The following is a 23254-nucleotide window of genomic DNA, read 5'->3' on the forward strand; positions in this document are numbered from 1 at the left end:
GGGGATTAATATCAAGAACATATAAAGAACTACTAATATTAAACATCCCATCACCCCAATTATCCAATTAATTAATGGGCAAATGAATTAACCAGATGATTCTCAAAATGAAGAAATTGAAATGGCCAATAAATATTTGTAAAATATTCAATATCCCTAGCCATTAAGGAAATGCCAATTAAAGCTTCATTGTAATTCTATCATACCATAAGAGGATTGGCTATCATTAAGAAAACAAATTACAACAAATGCTGGCAAGGATGTTGGGGAAAGGACCCCCTTTCATACTGTTACCAGAAATGAAAATGAGTATAGCCACTATGGAGTTAGAATTAAAACTACATCAACCATAGGAAAGACCCAGTTTTATCAGTAGTGCACACATACCTGGAGGACACATCCATGTTTACAGCTACAGAATTTACAATAGCCAAGATAGGCAACCACCCTAGATACCTATTAATAGATGAATAGATCAAGATAATATGGGAGAAAGGGACTAGAGCAAGAAAGTGCCATAATGCACCTGGAGAGATGGTTCAGTGTTTTAGAGTGTGCACTGCTTTGCGGAAGATCCACGTTTGGTTCCCAGTACCCATGTCAGGTAGTTCACAACTGCCTGTAACTCCAGCTCCAGGAGAATCTGAAGCCCCTTTCTGGCCTCCACAGGTCAGATGCATGTACCACTCCCGACATACACATAAATAAAAATCAAAATAAATTATTTTTATAAAGAAGTGCCAGCTGGGCCCATGCCTTTAATCCCAGCACTTGGGAGGCAGAGGCAGGTGGATCTCTGAGTTCAAGGCCAGCCTGGGCTACCAAGTGAGTTCCGAGTTCCAGGAAAGGTACAAAGCTACACAGAGAAACCCTGTCTCGAAAAACCACAAAAAGTACCATAATGAAACCCATTAATTTATATACCAACTTAAAACTTAAAGGCAAGTGATTCGAGAAGAAAATGTGCTATTTATATACAATGCACTTTTTAAAGATTTTTTTTTATTTCATGTGTTTAAGTATTTTGCCTGAAGGTACATAAGAGCACTGTGTGTGTGCCTGGTGCCCATGGAGTAATGAAAAGGGAGCCAGATTCCCTTGATGGTTGAGAACCACCATACGGGTGCTAGGAATCTAATCTGAGTCCTCTTCAAGAGCAGCGAGTGCTCTTAACCATTGAGTAATCTCTCCAGCCCCCACAATGAAGTTTTTTTTTTTTTTTTTGGTTTTTCGAGACAGGGTTTCTCTGTGAAGCTTTGCGCCTTTCCTGGAGCTCACCTGGTAGCCCAGGCTGGCCTCGAACTCACAGAGATCTACCTGGCTCTGCCTCCCGCGTGCTGGGATTAAAGGTGTGCGCCACCAACGCCCGGCAAAGTTTTATTTAGCAATGATGAAGAATGAAATTATGTCACTTGCAGTAAAATTGCTAGAACTAAAGATCATGATAAGCAAAACAAGCCAGACTCAGAGAGACACAAAATATGTTTTTTCTCATACATATAAACTATATTTAAATATAAATGCACATATATAAATATACATGACATAAAAGTAGAAGGGGGACTGAGGGAAAGAAGAGTTATAAAAAGAGATGGGGTAACAAGAAAGGATAATGTGGGAAAATAAATACAAAATATCACTTTTTTTCAGATGTGGAATTTGTATTAAACCATATATACATACATACATACATATATGCAACATGAAACTAGAAAAGGGTCTATTGGGGGAAGGAGGAGTAGAGAAAGGTATCAGGAAATAAATATGACCAAGACACAATTATATATATATATATATATATATATATATATATATATATATATATATAGTGAAAATAAAACCCATATGTTCCATGTTAATTAAAACTAGAATTAGTATTTTAAAAAAGTAAGTCAGGAAAAGTCCTCTAGCACAGAATGATCTAGACACTGCTGCCTGGGTGTCGGGGGAGGGAGGAGGCAGGAGAGGAGGAAACAGAGGAGAGAGAGACAGAGAACAAGCTATACCTTTCCTACTACTTTTACTGTATGTGTTCATGGATGACACTGTAAAGACAATCCCCCAGTGGTCCACAACAGGCTTCACAGGAGCTCTCCTCTCTACAAACAGCTTTCTATATCCAGTCCCGTGGTCAGCCAAGTCCCTCTAAGAGTGGCCAGACTTCAGCTGAGTCAAGTTTTTGTTTAGTTAAATTAATACACTTCTTGTTTTATACCCAGGTTTATTTTATTAGCTACTAAGCAATGACAGTGTGAAAAGTTTAGATGTGTCAACCTAACTTAAAGAGGTGAAGCTACTCTTTGAAAGAAGATTTTCTTAGTTATTTGTTTAGCACAAGAAATAGAGTTGTTCTTTCTCTAAATCCCACCTTACAGGGCAATCAGGCAAGAAGCTAATTGAATGAAGATTAGGTGAGCATATTCAATTGTCCACCATAACTTAAGGTGGCAAGAACTTGTTCTAGCAGCTTCTATAGGAAGTAAAGGTGACTTCTACCAAGCATATTAGTTAGTTCAAGGACGGGGTCTCAAATGGATAGTGGATATGGCTCCCTCCATGGGACAACTACTGCCACTGCTCTCCTGCCAGTTCTCAAGATTTCTAAGTCAGGGTGTTGGTTTTGCCTTACAGAAAACGGAATGTCATGCCAGATGATCTGGTCTTGATGTATCTGAATCATTAATGGTTTCACTTCAGAATCATTTTTTTTTGTTCTGGCCATTCTTAAACCCCTAGTGTAATACTAAGGGATACTGAGATCATCCACTTCTGTGTTGGGACACAGAAGTTTAGAACAACATCATGCCATCATAGGAATATGAAACAGGGAAGGGCTGCAAGGGAGAGAGGAGCTGACCGACTTATGATCTTCAAAGTATCAGACCCAGAGACATAAGACTCCTGCAACACTTTCCAATAGGCTAGAGAAGCAAAATAGCCTATATCAGATAAATAACCTTTCCACTGAAGTGTTTTCTTGGTTGATAGAGACAGAACATGACTAAAAGAACTTAAATTCAGCACTGAGGGAAAAAAATCATTCTAGAGCCAGGTGCTGAGCATTCAACAGCCCTCATTGAGATCTCCAAGAACCACAGAGTTGATCACAGAAGGCTTCCTTTAGAGGACTTCCACAGTGCAGTGCAGAGCAATCCCACTGCCCTGAAGATGACTCATGAAAACACTAAGTTTCTGTATCAGCAGTATACCCTGATGTAGTTAACTTGTTACCCTATGTGTGGAAAGTCCCTAAGCTACACCTGGGTAGCTCCTGAGGCCCTGAGGGTGGGAGCAGGTGACAGAGGTAAGCTTCTGCTTTCTTGGGTTGCTACACAACCTTACAAAGCCCAGCTCTCAGCATAGACCTGACCTGCTAAAGCTATGCCATGGAGTTCCTAGGAAGAAGAGAAAAGTGATTTCAGGTTGTGTTAATGCCGACAAGAGGTCAGATTATGTCCTTTACTACATTGGGGATCAAAGAAAGCATAGAACCAGAAAACATCCAGAAGTTAAACTACTAAAGGTTAAGTGGTATCAGGACCAAGCATCTAACATAACATCCCCTCATTAACAAGGAATATGAGACTGACTACATTAAGTGCCTCTAACATTAATGTTCTATAAAGAAAAACTATGAGCAGGAATTGCCTCCAAAGTGGACCCCTGTGACACTGCAGGATGTGCTGAAGCATGAGAAGCATCTAATGTGACACTTCATAATGTTCCTTTCTGGAAGAAGTAGTTACAAGCTTTCTCTTGAATCAGCAATCCAGCAGGATGTCAAGAATTAAAATAGGAAGGCCAGGGAGAAAAGGGACAAACTCTAAGTCATCAAGGAATGGAGGATGGGAAAGGAAGAACATAGGCAAGTCCAGTGACTCATGAAAAACATACAGGCTAAGAATGGATAAATCTATCTTAAGTTACTCAAACAGCTTCTTATACACTGCCCCCCCCCAATACTGAGGATTGAACCTAGGGATGCACGTGTTAGGAAAGTGCTCTATCGCTGAGTTGTACCCTCAGTCTTCTTTTGAAACTGTTTACACTGAGATAGAGTCCTGCTAAATTGCTCAAGCTATCCTTGAACTTGTTCTATAGCCAAGAGATATCCTGAGAACTTTTGATCCTACTGTCCCAGACTCCTAAGTAGCTAGAATTACAGACCTGTACCATGAAGCCTATGTGAATGTTGTTTTGTTTTGTTTTTTGGATTTTTCATGCAGATTTTTTTTATATTTTATTGAAACATGGTGTTATATAGCCTGAGTTAGTCTCAAACTGTCTATGAAACCAAGGATAAACTTGAACTTCTGAACCTTCAGCCTCTATTTCCATGTGGCTTACTTTTTTTAATAGTACATAGACTGTTTCATGTCTTCTGGAGCTCTATCTTGACCTTGTCTCCACCAAAGTCAGCTGAAATAACTGGAGAGAGTCTCACATTTCTAGCGATTGCTCTGTACAAGGTGCTTGCTGGGCACTTTTACAAGTCACCTTCTTCAGTCCCTGTACCCTTGTTTGGGTCTGAGGAAACAGTTGGGAGGGGGTTATATGATTTGCTCTAGCTACCAGTTGCTTAGTGATAAGAATGAGGTATAAACTGAGATCAGAAAAAGCCACAACAATCAGAATTAAGTCAGCAACAGTGAACCACAGGGAACAGCTTTGCTCAGACCTTCATCTGCTAAGAAAAACAAATAAATCACCATAAATAGGTGCCACTTTACAGGCAAAGGTGGGTTTTGATATATGTGGTTCAGTGCATGGTCGATGTTCGTATGTCCTCTTTAAAATTAAAAAAATAGAAAGTGGACTCTGGCTAGGGAAGCAGGTAGGCTAACCAGAGATTCCCACCACTCCCTTTGCTCTTCCAAATCCAATCCTCCAGTTTCGTCCCCAGCTCTGCTGCAGTCTCCCTTCCAAATGGCCCCCATCTCCAGGAGACCACACGGATCTTCCCCTCCTAGTCTCCCTCCCCCTACTCATTGTTTTTATCCCAGTCCCAGCCCCCAACTCCAGCAGACACTCCCTGGGAACTGACAAGCCACACTCACCACCTAAACAAGTAACTCACTCACCACCTAAACAAGTAAGCTAACTTCAGATCTTCACCTCCTTCTCCATTCCTCCAAGTCCAATCCCCTGAACTCATCCCTCAGCTCTGTAGAAGACCTTCTGCTGTGGTCTTTCCTCACTCTCTGCCCCTATTCCCAGTAAACTTCGCAGAGCCTGGTGGAACACACTGTTTTCCTCCCTCCTGTAGGCCCCTTCAGGTCCCCCTCAGCCCATCCCCATTCCTAAGTGTCATCTGCCAATACTCAGAAACACATTTTACCTAAAACTTCCAGCAGCCACACCTATCAAGATCCCAGAAGAATTTCCTACCAGGCAACACACAGCAACCACTGTCTCCTAAGAACCAGAAAGGCCAACAGAAACCAAGGTACAAAATAACCACCTGACAAAGACAAGACAAAATATCAGCACCTAGAATTACAATCATCCCAATCCTAAATGTCTAGATGCCAGCATAAAAATACAATCATTAACAGCCAAGATAGTATGTCTCCCAGTAACTAGAGCACAGCAACCCTACCAGAGTAGGCCCTAAGAAATGCAATATAGCTAAGAAAGGATCGCAGCTTAAAGTAGAAAGCCAAAGACAAGGACTTCAACCTTTATGAGTATATTAGAGGTTCTTAAATAGGAAATGAATAAATCACTTAAAGAAATCTATGAAAACACAAACAAACAGTGGAGGGATATGAATAAAACAGTATAAGGCCTTGAAAGTGGAAAAGGAATCAATAAGGAAAACCCAAACTGAGGGAAATCTGGAAATGAAAAATTTAGGAACTTGAACAAGAACCTCATAGACAAGCCTCAACAACAGAATACAAAAGATGAAATAGAGACTCTCGGGCATTGGAGACACAATAGAACAAATAGATACCTTTGTCAAAGAAAATGTTAAATAAAAAAATCCTAGTACAAAATATTCAGAAAATCTGGGATATTATGAAAATACCAAATCTAATAATAATAAGACTGAAGAAAGAAGAAAAAACCCAGGTCAAAGGCATAGAAAATATTTTCAACAAACTCATAGAAGAAAATTTCTCTAACCTAAAGGAGATGCCTATATCAAAGTACAAGAAGCATACAGAATACTAAATAGATTGGATCAGAAAAGAAAGTCCTCTCAGCACATAATCAAAACACTAAATGTAGAGAACAAAGAAAGAATATTAAAAGCTACATGGAAAAAAGAACAAGTAACATATAAAGGCAAACCTATTAGAATTACATGTGACTTCTCAATGGGGACTATTAAAGCCAGATGTGCCTGGACAGATGTGCTACAGACTCTTAAGAAACTACAGCACCAGCACAGAGTACTATACCCAGCAAAACTTTCAATCACCATAGATGGAGAAAATAAGACATTCCAGGATAAAACCAAAATTAATATCTATCTACAAACCCAGCCCTAGAGAAGGCACTAGAAGGAAAATACCAACCTAAAAAGGTTAACTATAGCCAAGAAAATACAGGGAATAAACAATCCCAGAACAACAAATCAAAATAGGGGAAACACACACACCACCACCACCACCACCACTACCACCACCACCAACAACAACAAAATAACAGGAATCAACAAACACTTCTCATTGATAGCTCTCAACATAAATGATGCCAATTTCCCAATAAGAAGACAGACTAACAGAATGGATGTGAAAACAGGATCCATCCTTCTGTTGCATCCAAGAAACACACTTCAATATCAAGGATAGACATTACCTCATGGTAAAAGGATGAAAAAAGGTATTTCTAGCAAATAGACCTAAGAAACAAGCTGGTTTAGCCATTTTAATATCTGAAAAAATAGACTTCAAACCAAAACTAAGCAGAAGAGATGGATAAGGATGTTGTGGAATATTATTTTAAGATGTGTTACATTTGTTTATGCTTTGGAATAGTTATTTAATGATGCAAAGATGTGTTGAAGTAAAGAAAGGTATACAGGATAAAGATAAAAGCCCAGAGGCAATGGTAGATAGGATAAATTAAGAAAAGCTGGCAAGTTTGTCCAGTGACTGATGGAGGCAGATAAGATGCAGAGATCCATGGCCAGACACCAGGCTGAGCTCCGGGAATCCAGTTGATGAGAAAGAGGAGAGATACTGCAGGCAAGGGATGTCGAGACCATGATGGGAGGACGTGAAGAGATGACCGGTCACACTAGTGGAAGCCCATGAACTGTGGACTGGTAGCTGTGAAGCCCCCATGGGACTGGACTAGGCCCTCTGGATATGGAAGATGGTTGTTTGGCTCGAACTGTTTGGGGGCACCCAGGCAGGGAGATTGGGATCTGTCCCTGGTCTATGGGCAGGTTTCTGTGAATCTGGTGCCTGTGGTGTGACACCTTGCACAGCCTTGGTGCAGTAGGAAGGGGCTTGGACCTGCCTAGGCTCAGTGAGCTGAGCTCTGCTGACTCCCCATGGGAGACCTCGATTTGGGGGATGTGGGGATGCGGGGTAGCTCGGAAAAGAGGGCTGGAGGGTGGGAGAGGGAGGAGTGGGGGATCTGTGGATGGTATGTGGAGTGAGTAGAAAATTTCTTAATAAAGAAAATGAAAAAAAATTAAAAAAAAGAAAAGCTGGCAAGAAATAAGACAAGCTAAGGCTAGGCGTTCATAAGTAAGAATAAGCCTCTGTGTGTGATTTCTTGGGGAGTGGGTGGAGAAACCCCCCCACCCCCTACCCCCACCACCGCAAAGAGCAAAGAGTACAAACAACCAACTACAGAAGGACACTAAATATTCATCACAGGAAAAATCCACAAAAGGACACTGCAATTCTTATCATCTATGCACCAAAAACAAGGCCACCCAGGTTCATAAAAGATACACTTCTGCTGAAGGGACTCTAGCCAGCCAGAGTGGGGAAACATGGCCTTGGCTTCTCCCCCATTCCCTCTGCCTTGCTAGAAACTGTTAGATTACACTCCTCAAGCTGGCCCCCAAGGTCCATTCCCTTATTTGGCTACTTCCTCCTCCTGAGGCTGACTACCAAGGTCCAGCTACTATAGTATTGAAGGCCAGCAATCAAACGTCCCCTGTGGCTCACCTAATTAATGTGCCCAATCAAAATTTAGCACCTCATCCTAACACAGGGTTTCCCCTTTTACCTTTTTCTTTTTTCCATTTTCTTTATTATTTCTACTCACTCTACATACCACTCACAGATCCCACCTCCTCCCTCCTCCCACCCCACAGCCCTCTCTCTCAAACCACCCCACATCCCCACATCTCCCACATCAAGGTCTCCCATGGGGAGTCAGCAGAGCCTGGCACACTGAGCCTAGGCAGGTCCAGGCCACTTCCCACTGTACCAAGGCTGTGTAAGGTGCCACACCATAGGCACCGGATTCCCAAAAGCCTGCCCATGCACCAGGGACAGATCCTGATCCCCCTGCCTGGGTGCCCCCCAAACAGTTCAAGCCAAACAACCATCTTCCATATCCAGAGGGCCTAGTCCAGTCCCATGGGGGTCCACAGCCACCAGTCCACAGTTCATGGGCCTCCACTAGTGTGGCCAGTCATCTCTGTACTTCTTTCCATCATGATCTCGACGTTCCCTGCCTGCAGAATCCCTCCTCTCTCTCATCAACTGGATTCTCGGAGCTCAGCCTGGTGCCTGGCTATGGATCTCTGCATCTGTCTCCATCAGTCACTGAACAAAGGCTCAATGATGATAGTTAGGGTATTCACTAGACCGGTCACCAGAGTAGACCAGTCCAGGCACTCTCCGGACCACTGCCAGCAGTCCAAGGTGGTATCCTCCTTGTGGGTTCCTGAGAGCCTCCCCAGCAGCCTGCCTCTTCCTTTTCCCATGATGTTCTCATCTATCATGGTATCTCCCTCCCTGGCCTCCCACTCTGTCCCTGTTCCAGCTCGACCCTCCCATTTCCCTATGTTCTCATTCAACTGAAGAATGGATAAAGAAAATGTGGCAAATATACACAATAGAATACTACTCAGCAGTGAAAAACAATGATATAAACGAAATTTGCAGGCAAATGGATGGAACTAGAAAATATCATCCTGAGTGAGGTAACCCAGACTCAGAAGGACAAACATAGTATGTACTCACTCATAAATGGATACCAGATGTGAGGGAAGGGATGGCCAGACTGCAACCCACAGCTCCAGAGAGGCTAGCTAACAGGAAAGGATCCTAGGAGGGACACATGGATGACCCAGTGAAGGAGAAGTGGATGAGATCTACATGAGCGGACTGGGTGTGGGGGTGTGTGTAGCAGAGGGCAAAGAGTGGGAAATGAGAACCTTTTTATCTTTATAAACTGCCATGTCTCCTCTCTATCCAGAGGCAGTCTTTTGTCTGTCCATCAGTCCCCTATCCTGTCTTGTCCTCCAACCCAAGGACAAATATCCCTTCCCCTTCTCCCTCATCCTCTATCTCCTGTCTTTATGTCTTATTCCTTGCCCTTTGTCCCTCTGGGGCAAATAAATCTCCTTTGTGCTGAGAACTTGGGGTATCTTTTGCCATTACCGGCCCCATCATCTACAGCTTAAATCATATATTGACCCTCATGCACTGAGAGTGGGTGATTTCAATACTCACTCTCATCAACAGACAGGTCATCCAAACAAAAACTAAACAGAAATGCTGGAGGTTACAGATGTTATAAACCAAATGGACCTAACAAATATTACAGAACATTTGACCCAAACATAAAAGAATATACCTTCTTCTCTGTAACTGGAGAAACTTTCTCCAAATCAACCACGTACCTGGAAACAAAGCAAGCCTCAACAGATACAAGGAAACTGAAGTAACTCCCTGTATCCTATCAGACCACCATAGATTAAAGCTGATTATTAATAACAACAGAAACAACAAAAAGTTTACAAACTCATGAAAACTGAACAACTCTCTACTGAATGAAAAATGGGTCAAGACAGAAATAAAGAAAGAAATGAAAAACTATTTTAGAATTAGAGGAAAATGAAAACACAGAATACCCAGACTTATGGGACACAATGAAGGTGGTTCTAAGAGGCAAGATCATAGCACCAAGTGCCTACATTAAAAAAAGAGAAGATCTCATAATAGTAACTTAACAGCACACATGAAAACTCTAGAATAAAAGAAGAAATCAGACACCCAAAGGAGTAGACAGCAAGTAATAATCAAACTGAAATCAATAAAATAGAAACAAACAAACAAAAAACCAATACAAAGAATCAATAAAACAGAGTTGGTTTTCAATACTGCCAAACCCTTTCCAAAATTAACTAAAAGGCAGAGAGAATATGCAAATTTTAAAAATTAAAAATAAAACAGGGGACATAAAAACAGACACTGAGAAAATCATAGAATCATAACGACATATTTTTAAAATCTGAATTCCATCAAATTGGAAAATCTAAAGGAAATGGGTAATTTTCTTGATACATACCACTTACCAAAGTTAAATCAAGATCAGATAAGCATGGGGAAGAGCTCCCCCCCATCAATGCCTGAGGCAGGGGAGAGAGCTGGTCCTACAGTCATAACAGTTCGAGAGCTATCCCAGACCCTCACCAACTGCAACACTTGGGAGAGCAGGCCCTGCACTCCACCAGGGCAGTACATTAGAGCCAATTCGGTGAGTGCAGGTGTGAGTGAGCCAGCCCTGAAATTGTGGGCATGGGAGACCTGTCCCTATTACCCATCTGTCTTGTGGATGCATGGTCAGGGGAGAGTTGCCCTCACTGCCCCCTCCCCACCTCACCCCCAATCAACATCTGGGGCAAGTGGGAGAGTGGGCCCTGTGGTCATAAGAGTGGGAGAGCCAACACTGTTAGCGCAGGTGTGGGTGAGCCAGCCCTGAAGTTGTAAGCATGTGAGAGCTGTCCCCATTTCACATCTGGTGGACCAACTCTACAGCTGCCCAGACCAAAACCCAGGGTTATTATGACTTGACCTGTCCTATCATCCACCCCATTTATGATCAGCTGGAGCACATGAAGGGATCTGAAGGGATCTAACTGGCAGGCCAAAAGCTGCAGCAGCTCCACAACTCTCTGAACAACAGGGCAACAACAGGATATCCAGGAGGAACCCTAGTGAGGGCCCATCATTGATAGTGTAGTTAGAACCAGAGGCCTCAAACCAGACCAATGACTCTTTACAATGAACACTTGCAAGTAAAGATGTATGGACAGAGGGGTTTACAACATGACTCATTGTGTCACACTACAGCTTCCATGATGAGATTTGTAATTTTTTCTTTTTTAATTTTATTTTCCTCTTTTTCTCTTAAATTTTGTTTTATTTGGGGGGGGTTGTAGAGACGGAGGGCAGATGAGAAACGACAGAGAAATGAACAGGATCAAGATACACGATATAAAAGACATAAAATAAATCATTTTTTAAAAAGACATAAAGTTTAAAACATCAGATAAGCAATTTAAATAGGTCTATAACCCCTAGTGAAATAAAAGCAGAATTAAAAGTCTCCCAACCAAAAATAAAAGCCCAGGGTCAGATGGTTTTAGCACATAATCTTATCAGACTTTCAAAAAAGAGTTAATGACAATACTCCTCAAATTATTCCATAAAATAGGAACAGGTGGAACACTGCTCAATTTGTTTTATGAGGTCACAGTTACCCTGATACCCAAACTACATAAAGACCCAAAGACCCAACAAAGAAAAAGAATTACAGACCAATTTCCTTAATAAGATGCACAATTTCCCAATAAAATACTTGCAAAGTGAATCCAAGAATACATCAAAAAGATCATCTAAAATGATCAAGTAGGCTTCAGCCCAGAGATTCAGGGATGGTCAATATACATAAATCTATAAATGTAATCCACCATATAAACAAACTGAAAGACAAAAACCATAGGATCATCTCATTAGATGCTGAAAAGGCCTTGAAAAAAATCCAACATCCCTTCATGTTAAAAGTCTTGGAGAGATCAGGGATACAAGAGACATATCAAAGCATAAAAAAGACAATTTGCAGTAAGCCTATAACCAACATTAAATTAAATGGAGAGAAACTCAAAGCAACTCCACTAAAATCAGGAACAAGACAAGGTTGTCCACTCTCTCCATAGCTATTCAATATAGTACCTGAAGTCTTATCTAGAGCAATAAGACAAACTTAAGGAGATCAAGGGGATACAAATTAGAAAGGAAGAAGTCAAAGTATCTTTATTTGCAGATGATATAATAGTATACATAAGTGAATCTAAAAATTCCACTAGGAAACACCTATATCTGATAAGCATTTTCAGCAGAGTAGCTGGATACAAAATTAACTCACAAAAATTAGTAGCCCTCCTATATATAAATGGCAAACAGAAATCAGGAAAACAACATCTTTCACAATAGCCTCAAATAATATAAAATGTCTTGGGGCAACTCAGGTAAGTAAAGACTTGTATAATAAAAACTGCAAGTCACTGAAAAAATAAACTGAAGATATCAGAAGATGGAAAGATTTCCCATGCTCATGGATCAGTAGGATTAATATAGTAAAAACAGCCATCCTACTGAAAGCAATCTAGCAAGTCAATTAATTCCATCACAATTCCAACAGATTTTGAAAGGACATTTTTTATAGCTTCACATGGAAACACAAAAAACTCAGGATATCTAAAGTAATACTGAATAATAAAAGAACTGTGGGAGATATCTCTATCTCCAATTTCAAGCTGTACTACAGAGATACAGTAATAAAAACACCATGGTATTGGCACAAAAAGAGACATGTTGATCAATGGAATTAAATTGAAGACCCAGACATAAATTCACACACCCAGGGACAACTGGTTTTTGATAAAGAAGCTACAAACACATACCTGAAAAAAGACGGTATCTTCAACAAATGATGCTGGTCAAACTGGATGTCTGAATGTAGAAGAATGAAAATAGATCCATCCATATCCCCTTGAACAAAAATCAAGTCCAAACGGATCAAAGACCTCAACATAAAACCAGATAAACTGAATCTGATAAAAAGAGAAAGTGGGGGATAGCCTTGAACACACTGGCACAGGAGAGGACTTTCTGAATGGAACTAAGAGTGCAGGCACAAAGATAAACAAGGAGTCTGGATGCTAGGGTGGGGATGAGAACAGGAGGTATCAGGTGGTGGAAGATGGAGGGAGAGAGTACTAGGAAAGACAATTAGAATCTGGGGGCATCTCTGAGAAGAGCTAGAAACCCAGTGCAATGGAAACTCTCAGGAATCTATGAGGATGACCCTAGCTAAGACTCCTAGCAATGGGGGATACAGAGCCTGAACTGGCAATCTCTAGCCAGGCAAGACTTCCAATTGAAGGACAGGGACAATAATCCAGCCACAAAACCTTCAACTGTAGGAGTGGCGAACCAATGACTGTTGCAGCTTGAGATCCATACCAGAGGAAGTTCACCCCTGACACTGCCTGGAGGGCTAGGACTCAGAGGCTGGACATCCCAGAGACCTAGGATAGAACCAAGCACCTAGGATAGAACCAAACCCCAAAAAGTCAATGAAATGATTCCTAATGATATTCTGTTACACTCATAGACTGGTGCCTAACCAGCTGTCATCAGAGAAGCTTCACCTAGCAACTGATGGAAACAGATGCAGACCCACAGTCGAACATTAGGCTGAGCTCAGGGAATCCTGCAGAAGAGAGGGAAGAAGATCTGTAGGAGCCAGAGGGGTCAAGGGTATCATTCATAAGAAAACCCACAGAATCAACTAACCTGGACTCACAGGTGGTCACAGAGACTGAACTGACAACCAGGGAGCACTGGACATGTGTGGTCACCAAATGAAGCTTCCAGTACTGGAATTGGGTTACATCTAATTGAGCTGTTAGCCACAGGAGTCTCGTGGGAATCCCTATATAACCCAAGCTGTTGCCAGAATATAGGTTGCTATCCACAAACTGACAGCTAGGTCCCACTGCTGAAGGTACACAAATCATTGAAGATGAAGAAGTCGAGCTGGTACCCACATAGAGCCTTTACCACTAAATTCTGATATAGGAAGGTACTTTGCATGCTACCAAAAGAGAACCATAAACACCAAGTTAGCCACAAACCCTCTGATTTACAATGGTGTCCTGCTTGCAAATATACTAGGGCAATGGTGATACAAAGCTTGTGGGAGTAACCAACCAATATCTGATTAGATTTAAGGCCCACTCCACAAAATAGAACCCATACTCCTTGGGTGACCAAGAACCTGAGACTAGATAGTCTAGGAACCTAGGGGAAAACCAAGTAATACTGTTCTAAAAACAAAACAAATAAACAAAATATGTAGCAATAAAATGACTCCTGATGACAAGCTGCTATACCCATAGATCAGTCAGTGCCTTGCTCAGCCATCATCAGAGATGCTTCCTCCTGCAACTGATAGGAAGAAATAGAGACTCACAGCCAGACATTATGCAGAAAGTGAGAGACCTTGGAATGTTCAACCCTAAATGAGATGTCTCCATGAAGTCCGTCCCCTCAGGGCTTAGGAAACCCCAATGGAAGAGGAGGTAGAAAGTGTTAAGAGCTAGAGAGGATGGCAAACACCAGGAAAACAAGGCCCTCTAAATCAACATGATCAAAGCTCCTATGAACTCACAGAAACTGAGGCAGTATGCACAGGCCCTGCACAGGTCCGCACCAGGTCCTCTGTGTATATAATATGGTTCCCAGTTTAGTGTTTTTTATGAAATTCTTGAGTGTTCAAATGAGTAGGTCTCTGATTCTTGTTCCTTCTCTTGGGCTCTTTTCCTTCTGTTTGTCTGTCTTGTCTAACTTGGATGTGTTCGTTTTTATTTTATCTTATTATATTTTATTATAAAAAAGAAGTGAATGTATATAGTAATAAGCAAAGACTTTAAGAAACACTAAATGTATAATAAAAAGTAAGTATTCTATACTGTTGGAAACTGACAAACTGCTACATTGTTCATTCTAAAAGACGAGTCATTATACCTTATGAATAAAAAATGATCACCTGATACAAGGGTATGATTATATTCTTAAAATATACTTGTTAAGAAAATCTATAACTCAAATATGCTTCCTAAATACACTTCCAAAGTTTAGTAATAATGGACTCCACAGTGCAAACTGCACTCCATTTTTTTTCAAGTAACTGGAAAGGATGATTAAAGTAAGGACCTACATTAAAATTTAAATACACTAGCATCTTTGTATTCAAACATAGAATAGTTTTCAAACAGTACATAAACAGGATCATCTTATTCATTGGCTTTGGTCTGTTCTAGAAGCACAGATCTCCTCCTGGCTGTAATACTCAGTTTTCTATCACTCAAATCCAGGCCACAAGCCCCCGTGTGTCTTAATTTAGTCAGAAAAGGTTATGTTTGGAAGAAGCCTTAGAAACCATCAACTCTTGCCTGATGACTCAGCATTTTGCTCCGTGTTATAGAGCAAACCTGAATCAAACGGCTAAGTTTCTTTGTAACTCTGCCAGTGCTATGCCCATTAATTCATTGGATTGTGGTGCTGAAAGGTGGCATGCTAAGTCATCAGGCAAGATTTGGGAGTGGTCTTTCTCATAGCCCATACTTGGGACAGTACACCAAATGCTCTGAACACTTTTGCCTTATGTGAGTCACTGAGCTAGCTGGGTAGGAAGCTCCTAGGACCTCACCTCCTCTTCCCGGAGCTTCTGCTTTCTCTTCTCTTCCACTGCAGCCCTCTTCTGATCCTCCCGCTGACGCTGCTCCTCAAGTTTTCTCCATCGCTCCTCAATTTGTTTCTCATACTGAAGCTTGGCTCTTTTCTGTTTCTCTAAGATCTGCTGTTCCCGGGCAGCTGAGGAATGGAAGCATAACTGTCATTCCAAGAGCTCCTCACGCAGGTTGGATTAAGACCAAGAACACAGAAATGATAATCTGGTGAAATCCTAGGATGCAATGATTGAGAGTAACTGTTGTGTTATCTCTGCCACTAGTTAAGTGGTATAGGGCATACCAACTATGTTATCTCTCTGCCATGGTTTCCTTCTCAGTTACACAGAGACAGTAATAACAATATGCTGAAGAAAATGATACGATGTATATAAAACACAAAGTAATGTTTCCACACAAAGGAGTTATGGCTATTATTGCTATCATTAAGTCAAACATGTATACAACAGCTAAGTCATACAGTGTCTATTATAATGATAGTTTAAGGGTACGTTCGATCAAAAACATGTTAAATGAACATGTACAGTAATCTGGGCAAAGCATTAAGATACACAAAGCCTGTTCTTCCCATCAAGCCATTTACTAAGAAGTCCTTACCTCTACTTAGCCAGGCTAGGGAAAGGTTCCCTGGAGGAAGCAATGCCTGAACTGCCCAGGAGCCCAAACAAGAATCCAAAAGCTTCGTGTTGACCTTAATTCAATGAGGAAAATTATCATCTACCTGCCTCATATCACTGTATGGTGGTTTCTATAGCCAACAAGAGGTTAAAAAATAAAAGCCACCAGCACTCAGGAGGCAGAGGCAGGCGGATCTCTGTGAGTTCGAGGCCAGCCTGGACTACAGAGGGAGTTCCAGGAAAGGCGCAAAACTACATAGAGAAACCCTGTCTTGAAAAACCAAAATAAATAAATAAATAAATAAATAAATAAATAAATAAATAAATAAATAAATAAATAAATAAATAAATTTAAAAAAAAATAAAATAAAAGCCGGCTGGGTGGCAGTGGCACGCTTCTTTAATTCCAGTACTCAGGGAGGCAGAGCCAGGCGGATCTCTGTGAGTTCGAGGCAAGCCTGGTCTACAGAGCAAGCTCCAGGACAGGCACCAAAACTACACAGAGAAACCCTGTCTCAAAAAAAACAATAAATAGGGCTGGAGAGGTGGCTCAGAGGTTAAGAGCACTGCTTGCTCTTCCAAAGGTCCTGAGTTCAATTCCCAGCAACCACATGGTGGCTCACAACCATCTGTGCCCTCTTCTGGCCTGCAGAGATACGTGCAGACAGAACACTGTATACATAATAAATAAATAAATAAATAAATCTTTTTTTAAAAAAAAGACAAAAAACAATAGATAGATAGATAAGCAAATAAACAAACAAACAAACAAGCAAACAAATAAATAAAAGCCTTTCTTAACTGGGCATACTGTTGTAATACAGAAAATGAGTGTCTGTTTTCTAAGTTCTCTTAAGGATGGCCCTTCTAGATACCAAAAGAGAAGGTGGGCACACATAGCAGAAACCAGAGGGCATCAGGTCTTTCCTCAGATCAGAGGAAGCAATTATTTTGTTGTGCTTATGTGTATGGGTACTTTGCCTGCATGTATGTATTGCACCATGTGTGTGCAGCATCCAGTGAGACCAGAAGAGGGCATTGGCCACCCTAGGACTGGAGTTACAGACAGTTGTGAGCTGAAATGTGTGTGTTGGGACTCAAGCCTGTGTTCTTCAGAAGAGCAGCCAGTCCTGTTAACCACTGAACCATCTCTCCAGCCCTAGTGGAAGCAATTGTTGTCCACAGCTCCAAGGATACTGTGTAGGACATAGTGGAGGTCCCATATTTGCTGAGTAAATGAACTGTTCAGAGAATTAGGCAGTGTTTGTGATCACTGCCAGTCACTGTGTGAGTTCACCCTCAATTCTCTAAACTTCTCTACCAAGTCTTAGTTCTCTTGCCATTCATTCACAGATTTCTAAGGACCTCAGAAATGACACTACCTCATGTATACTTTCTTGGACTTCAGCATCTCAAGTATACAACTTACCCAGACATTTTTCTCTTTCTTCTCGTCTCTCTTTGGCTAATCTTTGTCTCTCATCTGATTTTAAAAATCCATCCATGCCTACAAGACAAAAAAATAGGATTGCTAGAGATGGTTGGTTATATGGCCCTGGGCATGGATATACACATGTATTATCCATTGCCACCAATTCATTTCACACTTCCCATCACACATTCTCAGCCAGCCCTAACAACTCAGGGGCAGCAGTCATGGCTTCCACATGTGCTTGCCAATGAGTGGTGCAGTGGTGCTGACAACCATTTAGTTAATTCTTGTCACAAGGCTGGGCCCTGGAGGGGTCAGAAATGCAACTGACACAGAAACCCAGTAGTGTTCAGAGAAGCTCACCAGTCCTATTCTAATCTGGCTTGTGGGTCCAGCGCAGAATAATTTAGGGGAGAAGAAAAGCTAAAAGGTGAATATGATTTTGGATATCAATTATTATACAGACAGGAAAAGATTTAATTTTCTGAAATAATCTATTGTGATGAAGTCATAGAAGCACCTCAGGAGAGCACTGTAAAATGCAACCCTCAAGTTTAATTTTAGTTCTTCCAAGTTTGCTTTGATGTCAATCTTAGTATCTCAGAACTACAAAGAAAAAATGAATATAATATACTCCTACATATTTACCATGCAAATATTTGTAACAAATAAGATGAAACAAATAACAGCTACCAAAATACATGTCCAGGAAATATCCTTGCATCTCCATATCCCCATCCCATTCTCTACAAGGCCCTAAAGGGCTTTCTAAATTCAAGATTAAATAAATAAGGGCTATTTAAGTTTAGAATAATTTATTGCAATTGGTTACTATTGGTTGTTCATGAAAATTAGCTATATACAGCTTAAGCATATCATTCTGGAGAAACAAGGTTTTTTTTTGTTTGTTTTTTGTTTTTGTTTTTTTTTTTTTTTTTTTTTGGTTTTTCGAGACAGGGTTTCTCTGTGTAGTTTTGCGCCTTTCCTGGGACTCACTTGGTAGCCCAGGCTGGCCTTGAACTCACAGAGATCCGCCTGGCTCTGCCTCCCGAGTGCTGGGATTAAAGGTGTGCACCACCACCGCCTGGCAGAAACAAGGTTTTTAATGCAACCACAATCTCAGTGCTGGGCCCTTCTTCTCTGGGAACATCATACCAACTTCACAGTTGTTTTCTTGCCATACTAATCTGCACTTCTAGTGACCCTTCTATTTGCTATTCAAATGAGAGTCAGGGAAGCCAGGCCTACAGTGTAGGTACTGGAGGGGGATGACATGACAAATTGAGTTGTCATGATTTCCAACATAAATTTGGTTTTGCAGTGTAAATTATGTATCAGGTATATTAAAGCTCAAGAGACAAGTACTAGAAAAATACAACCCCTGACTCCAAGTGACATGATCCGTGTTTGTTTTTAGTCAATTCTTATTAGACTGTCAACAATATGAATGTCGTCATGGACTTAAAGACCCAACTCCACCTCATTCCAGGCTCCCCACAATGTGACTCCCTTTTCAATTTTACCTCAGCACCACCCCCACATCTTCTAGCTTACATTGCCTGCCTCTTCCACCACCACTAACACTGCCATCTTTTTAACCTCACCTACCTTCAAGACTCCAAGATCCATGATGCCCCAGGCTCCCATACAATTAGTGAAGCCCTTACTCCATCCTTCTTTCCTGTACAGATCTCTGTAACTTGGCCTCCCTGGCAGCCTCCAGAGCTATGTACAACTGAGATAGCTCTAGGTTTGCCCAGTTCCAACTACCACCTCTTACCCAGTGTCTCCAAGACACACACACACACACACACACACACACACACACACACACACACACACAACTACTGTAAGGAAGCCATGAAGTTAGTGTTAGAGGAGTAAGAAGAAAACATCAGATCTTTCTTATCTTAAAACACTTTAAGGTTTTAGTCTCTACCTCAAGTTCCACTGGTGTGACTTTGTTCTGTCTGAACAACCACGAGGCCTGGTCAGATGTGGCCACCAGTACCCATACCGACGTACCTACCCAAGCCTTAATTGGCACACCACACCACAATCTTGATGATAACAGGTCTGCTATACATCTGAGGCAAGTCTGGGGAGTTATCAAAATATTAGAAAAAGAAAAACTGGAAAGAAAAAAAAAGCGGTCAAAAGGCTGAAACTGCCCATAAACACCTTGAGGTTTTACAAGGCTTTTCCATGGACATGCAAGGTCTCAGGCTGCCCTCTGGTGGACATATGTAAGAGACACAAATTTCTCTTTCAGAAAATGTTTATGATCAGGGTCATGGTCACCATCAGCAGTTTCATCATAATAGAGGTGACAATCAAGCAGTTACTATGGATCAACTGCAGCCAGGCAGGGTGGTAGCACATGCATGCCTTTAATCTCAGTCCTTAAGAAGTAAAGACACGAGCATTATTTGTTTCTCTCTCAGACTAATGGTTTGGAAATATTTTCTCAGCTCTATCTTAGAGACTGATCTGGATGGAGAATGGATGAAAGCCATAGGACTCTGGGAACAACTTAGGTCCGTCCTGGCTTAAGCAAACAATTCAGCTTTGCCTCACTGATAGCAAACAGCCTAACATGGGTAACCTGGAATCTCTGTGCTATCCATTTGGTAGCCATAAACTATACATAACTATTTAAATGTAAAGTAATCCAAATTAAATACAAGTTTAGGCTGTGGGTGTAACTAATTGATGAAATGATTGCCTAGCAGTACAAGGCCCTGGATTCAATCCTTGATACTCAAAATAAACAAATATGAGTTCAGTTCCTAGGTCACATAGCACACATTAGGGACTCCATAGGCATACTGGATTGCTACGCTACTACACAGGAATGGTGGAGAAGCCTGGCAGCTCACTCCTGTGATTCTATTACCTGAAGTTTAGTGATGTTGGCTCAGATGAAGAAAAAGAACAGAGTTCAATCAAGAATGAAGTCTCACTGGATGTGGTGGTTTGAATAAGAATGGCCCCCAAAGGCTCATATATTTGAATGTTTGGTGCCAGTTAGTGGAACTGTTTGGGAAGGATTAGAAGATGTGGCCATGTTGGAGGAGGTTTTCCACTGAGGGTAGGCTTTGAGGTTTCAAAATCCCACACTAGGCCCAGTCTGTCTGTCTGTCTCTCTCTCTGTCTCTCTCTCTGTCTGTCTCTGTCTCTGTCTCTCCCTCCTTCCCTCCCTCCCTCCCTGCTGCCTGCAGGTCAGGATATAAAGCTCTCAGCTACTGCTCCAGTGTCATGCTTGATTGCTTCCCACCATGATGATCATGAAATAACCCTCTAAAACTATAAGCAAGTTCCCAATTAAATACTTCATGAGTTGCCTTGGTCATGGTGTCTATTCCTAGCAACAGAACAGTAACTATGATACTGGGAAGACACTTAAGGTCTCAACCCCCCTTCCTCCTCACAGCATATGTCTCTCCTATTTAATGGTACAAACATTTCAAGAACATCCCCTTTTAAAGAAAAGGTAAATAACTCATCTCCAGCTTCTACTTTTTGACTACTGACAAACCTCGAGGCTGACAAGAGATCTCTAGACTCACCCCAAGGTAAGGAGAGACAGAAAATAAATGAAATGTCCATGGACTTGATCAGATATGACTAACAACAAAACAGCTAAATTTAAGCCAGAGGAATCATGGGAGATTAACATGAACACCAATGTCAGGAAATGCTTTCTAAAGAAATGATATACTCAAGGATTTAATTCCAAAAGTAAGTCTGTGTCATCTAAAACCATAAAGTTTGTTTTCATGTCCAATCATCCTCTATCCTACTGTGCTTTACATGTGGACATTTATTTCTCTCTTCTTAAAAAAACCAGAGACACATTTTTATCCTGTAAGCCCCCATAAGAACAGGTGGCTAACAGAACTGTGCTCATCAGGGGTTATGAAGGCAGGGGTAATAGGAAGTAGACAGCTACATTGGGCATGGGGAAGAGAGTCCCTGGGGTGACAGAAAGGTTATTTTGACTGCATTAATATCAACACATTGGTTATGACATTGCATTATAGTTTAGAGATCTCTCTGTAATATTTTCCATAACTGCTTGTAAATCAACAATGACCTCAAAATAGAGACATTTAACTATGAAGAAAACAAATCTGGTTCAAGGATGAAGCCCTGGGATGGACCCAACCCAAAGAGGTAAAGCAGGATACCTTAGCTGAGATAGCCTATTCAGAAGGTGCTGTGTTAGAGATACCCCTGTTCCCATTCTAGACGAGGAAACACTTGCCAAGGCGCATTCAGATAAATGTGTGCCTCTGAAACACAACTAATCAATACAAAATAAAAAAAAGTGATACTAAGCAGTATAATCCCACACTTCACTGATACACTATCAGTTGGAATAACTTCCTGTTATCTTTGGGCTGCAGCAACAATTCTTAAAACTCATTTCAAAATAAATTTTATCAGCATGAAGCACTCTACTAGAATATTAATGAGTTAATAGCAGTCAATTATCCAGGGTACTATTAAGAATTATTATTGAAATTCAAATGGAAGCCATCTGTTTTGTTTTAAAAACTTAAGTGAACAGTGAATTTTATTTTATTATTTATCTTGGCTTTTTGAGAAAGGATCTTGCTCTGTAGCCAAGACAGGCCTCAGTCAAAATCATGCATTCCTCCTACTTCAGCCTTTAAGTTACTGGGATTACAGGCATATGGATTACCACACCTGGCTCTGAACAAGAATATTTTTAAATAACCTTAAATTACACTCAGTCTGTGCAATGAAACTTCAATGTCTAGGGGGTTGGAATGAAGAGCTTGTATAAGAGCAAGTACAATGAAAGCCCTCACTTTCTGTGGAGAGTCCTCCCATATCCCTTCATAAGGGGTCAGGTAAACTGGCCCGGCAGCTACATGGGTACCGACTTAACAGTGGTTCTGGTTTATACTGTGACTCTCTTTTAAACACATGGAAACCAGACCACTGCTTCCCAGCCTTAGCTACACAGTAGAGTCACCTGGGGAACTGTGCGGGATCGTTGTCAACTTGACACAAACCACAGTCATTTGAGAGGAGGGAGCCTCAATTAAGAAAATGTCTCCACAAGATTGGTCTGTAAGCAACCCTGTAAGGCATTTTCTTAAATGGGAAGGTGGGCAGACCATTGTGGGTGGTGCCATCCCCAGGTTGGTGGTCCTGGGTTCTATAAGAAAGCAGGCTGAGCAAGCCATGAGGAGCAAGCCAGTAAGCAGCACCCCTCCATGGCCTCTGCATCAGTTCCTGCCTCCAGGTTCCTGCCCTGTTTGAGTTCCTGTCCTGACTTCTTTTGACTATGAACTGTGATGTTGAAGCATAAGCCAAATAAACCCTCTCCTCCCCAAGTTGCTTTGGTCATGGTGTTTCATCACAGCAATTGTAACCCTAAGGCAGGAATTTTAAAAACCCATAAAGATTCTAGGATCTCCTTTCAGATTC

The 23254-nt window shown here is 41.3% G+C and overlaps 1 protein-coding gene across 6 annotated transcripts in view; it reads right to left on the bottom strand.

Moving 5' to 3' along the window:
* The window catches only part of Map7d2 (MAP7 domain containing 2), a 124140-nt gene that overhangs the window by 52394 nt on the left and 48492 nt on the right, over positions 1-23254 (bottom strand). For all 6 annotated transcript variants that reach the window (XM_028873237.1, XM_028873236.1, XM_028873232.1 and 3 more), the window contains exons 2-3: positions 17789-17866; positions 15703-15866 (exon numbers count right to left, since the gene is read on the bottom strand). In XM_028873237.1, coding sequence (XP_028729070.1) covers positions 15703-15866; positions 17789-17866 — 242 coding nt within the window. The remainder of the gene's footprint in view (positions 1-15702; positions 15867-17788; positions 17867-23254) is intronic.

The sequence above is a fragment of the Peromyscus leucopus genome, chromosome X (assembly GCF_004664715.2).
Source record: "Peromyscus leucopus breed LL Stock chromosome X, UCI_PerLeu_2.1, whole genome shotgun sequence".
NCBI lineage: Eukaryota > Metazoa > Chordata > Mammalia > Rodentia > Cricetidae > Peromyscus > Peromyscus leucopus.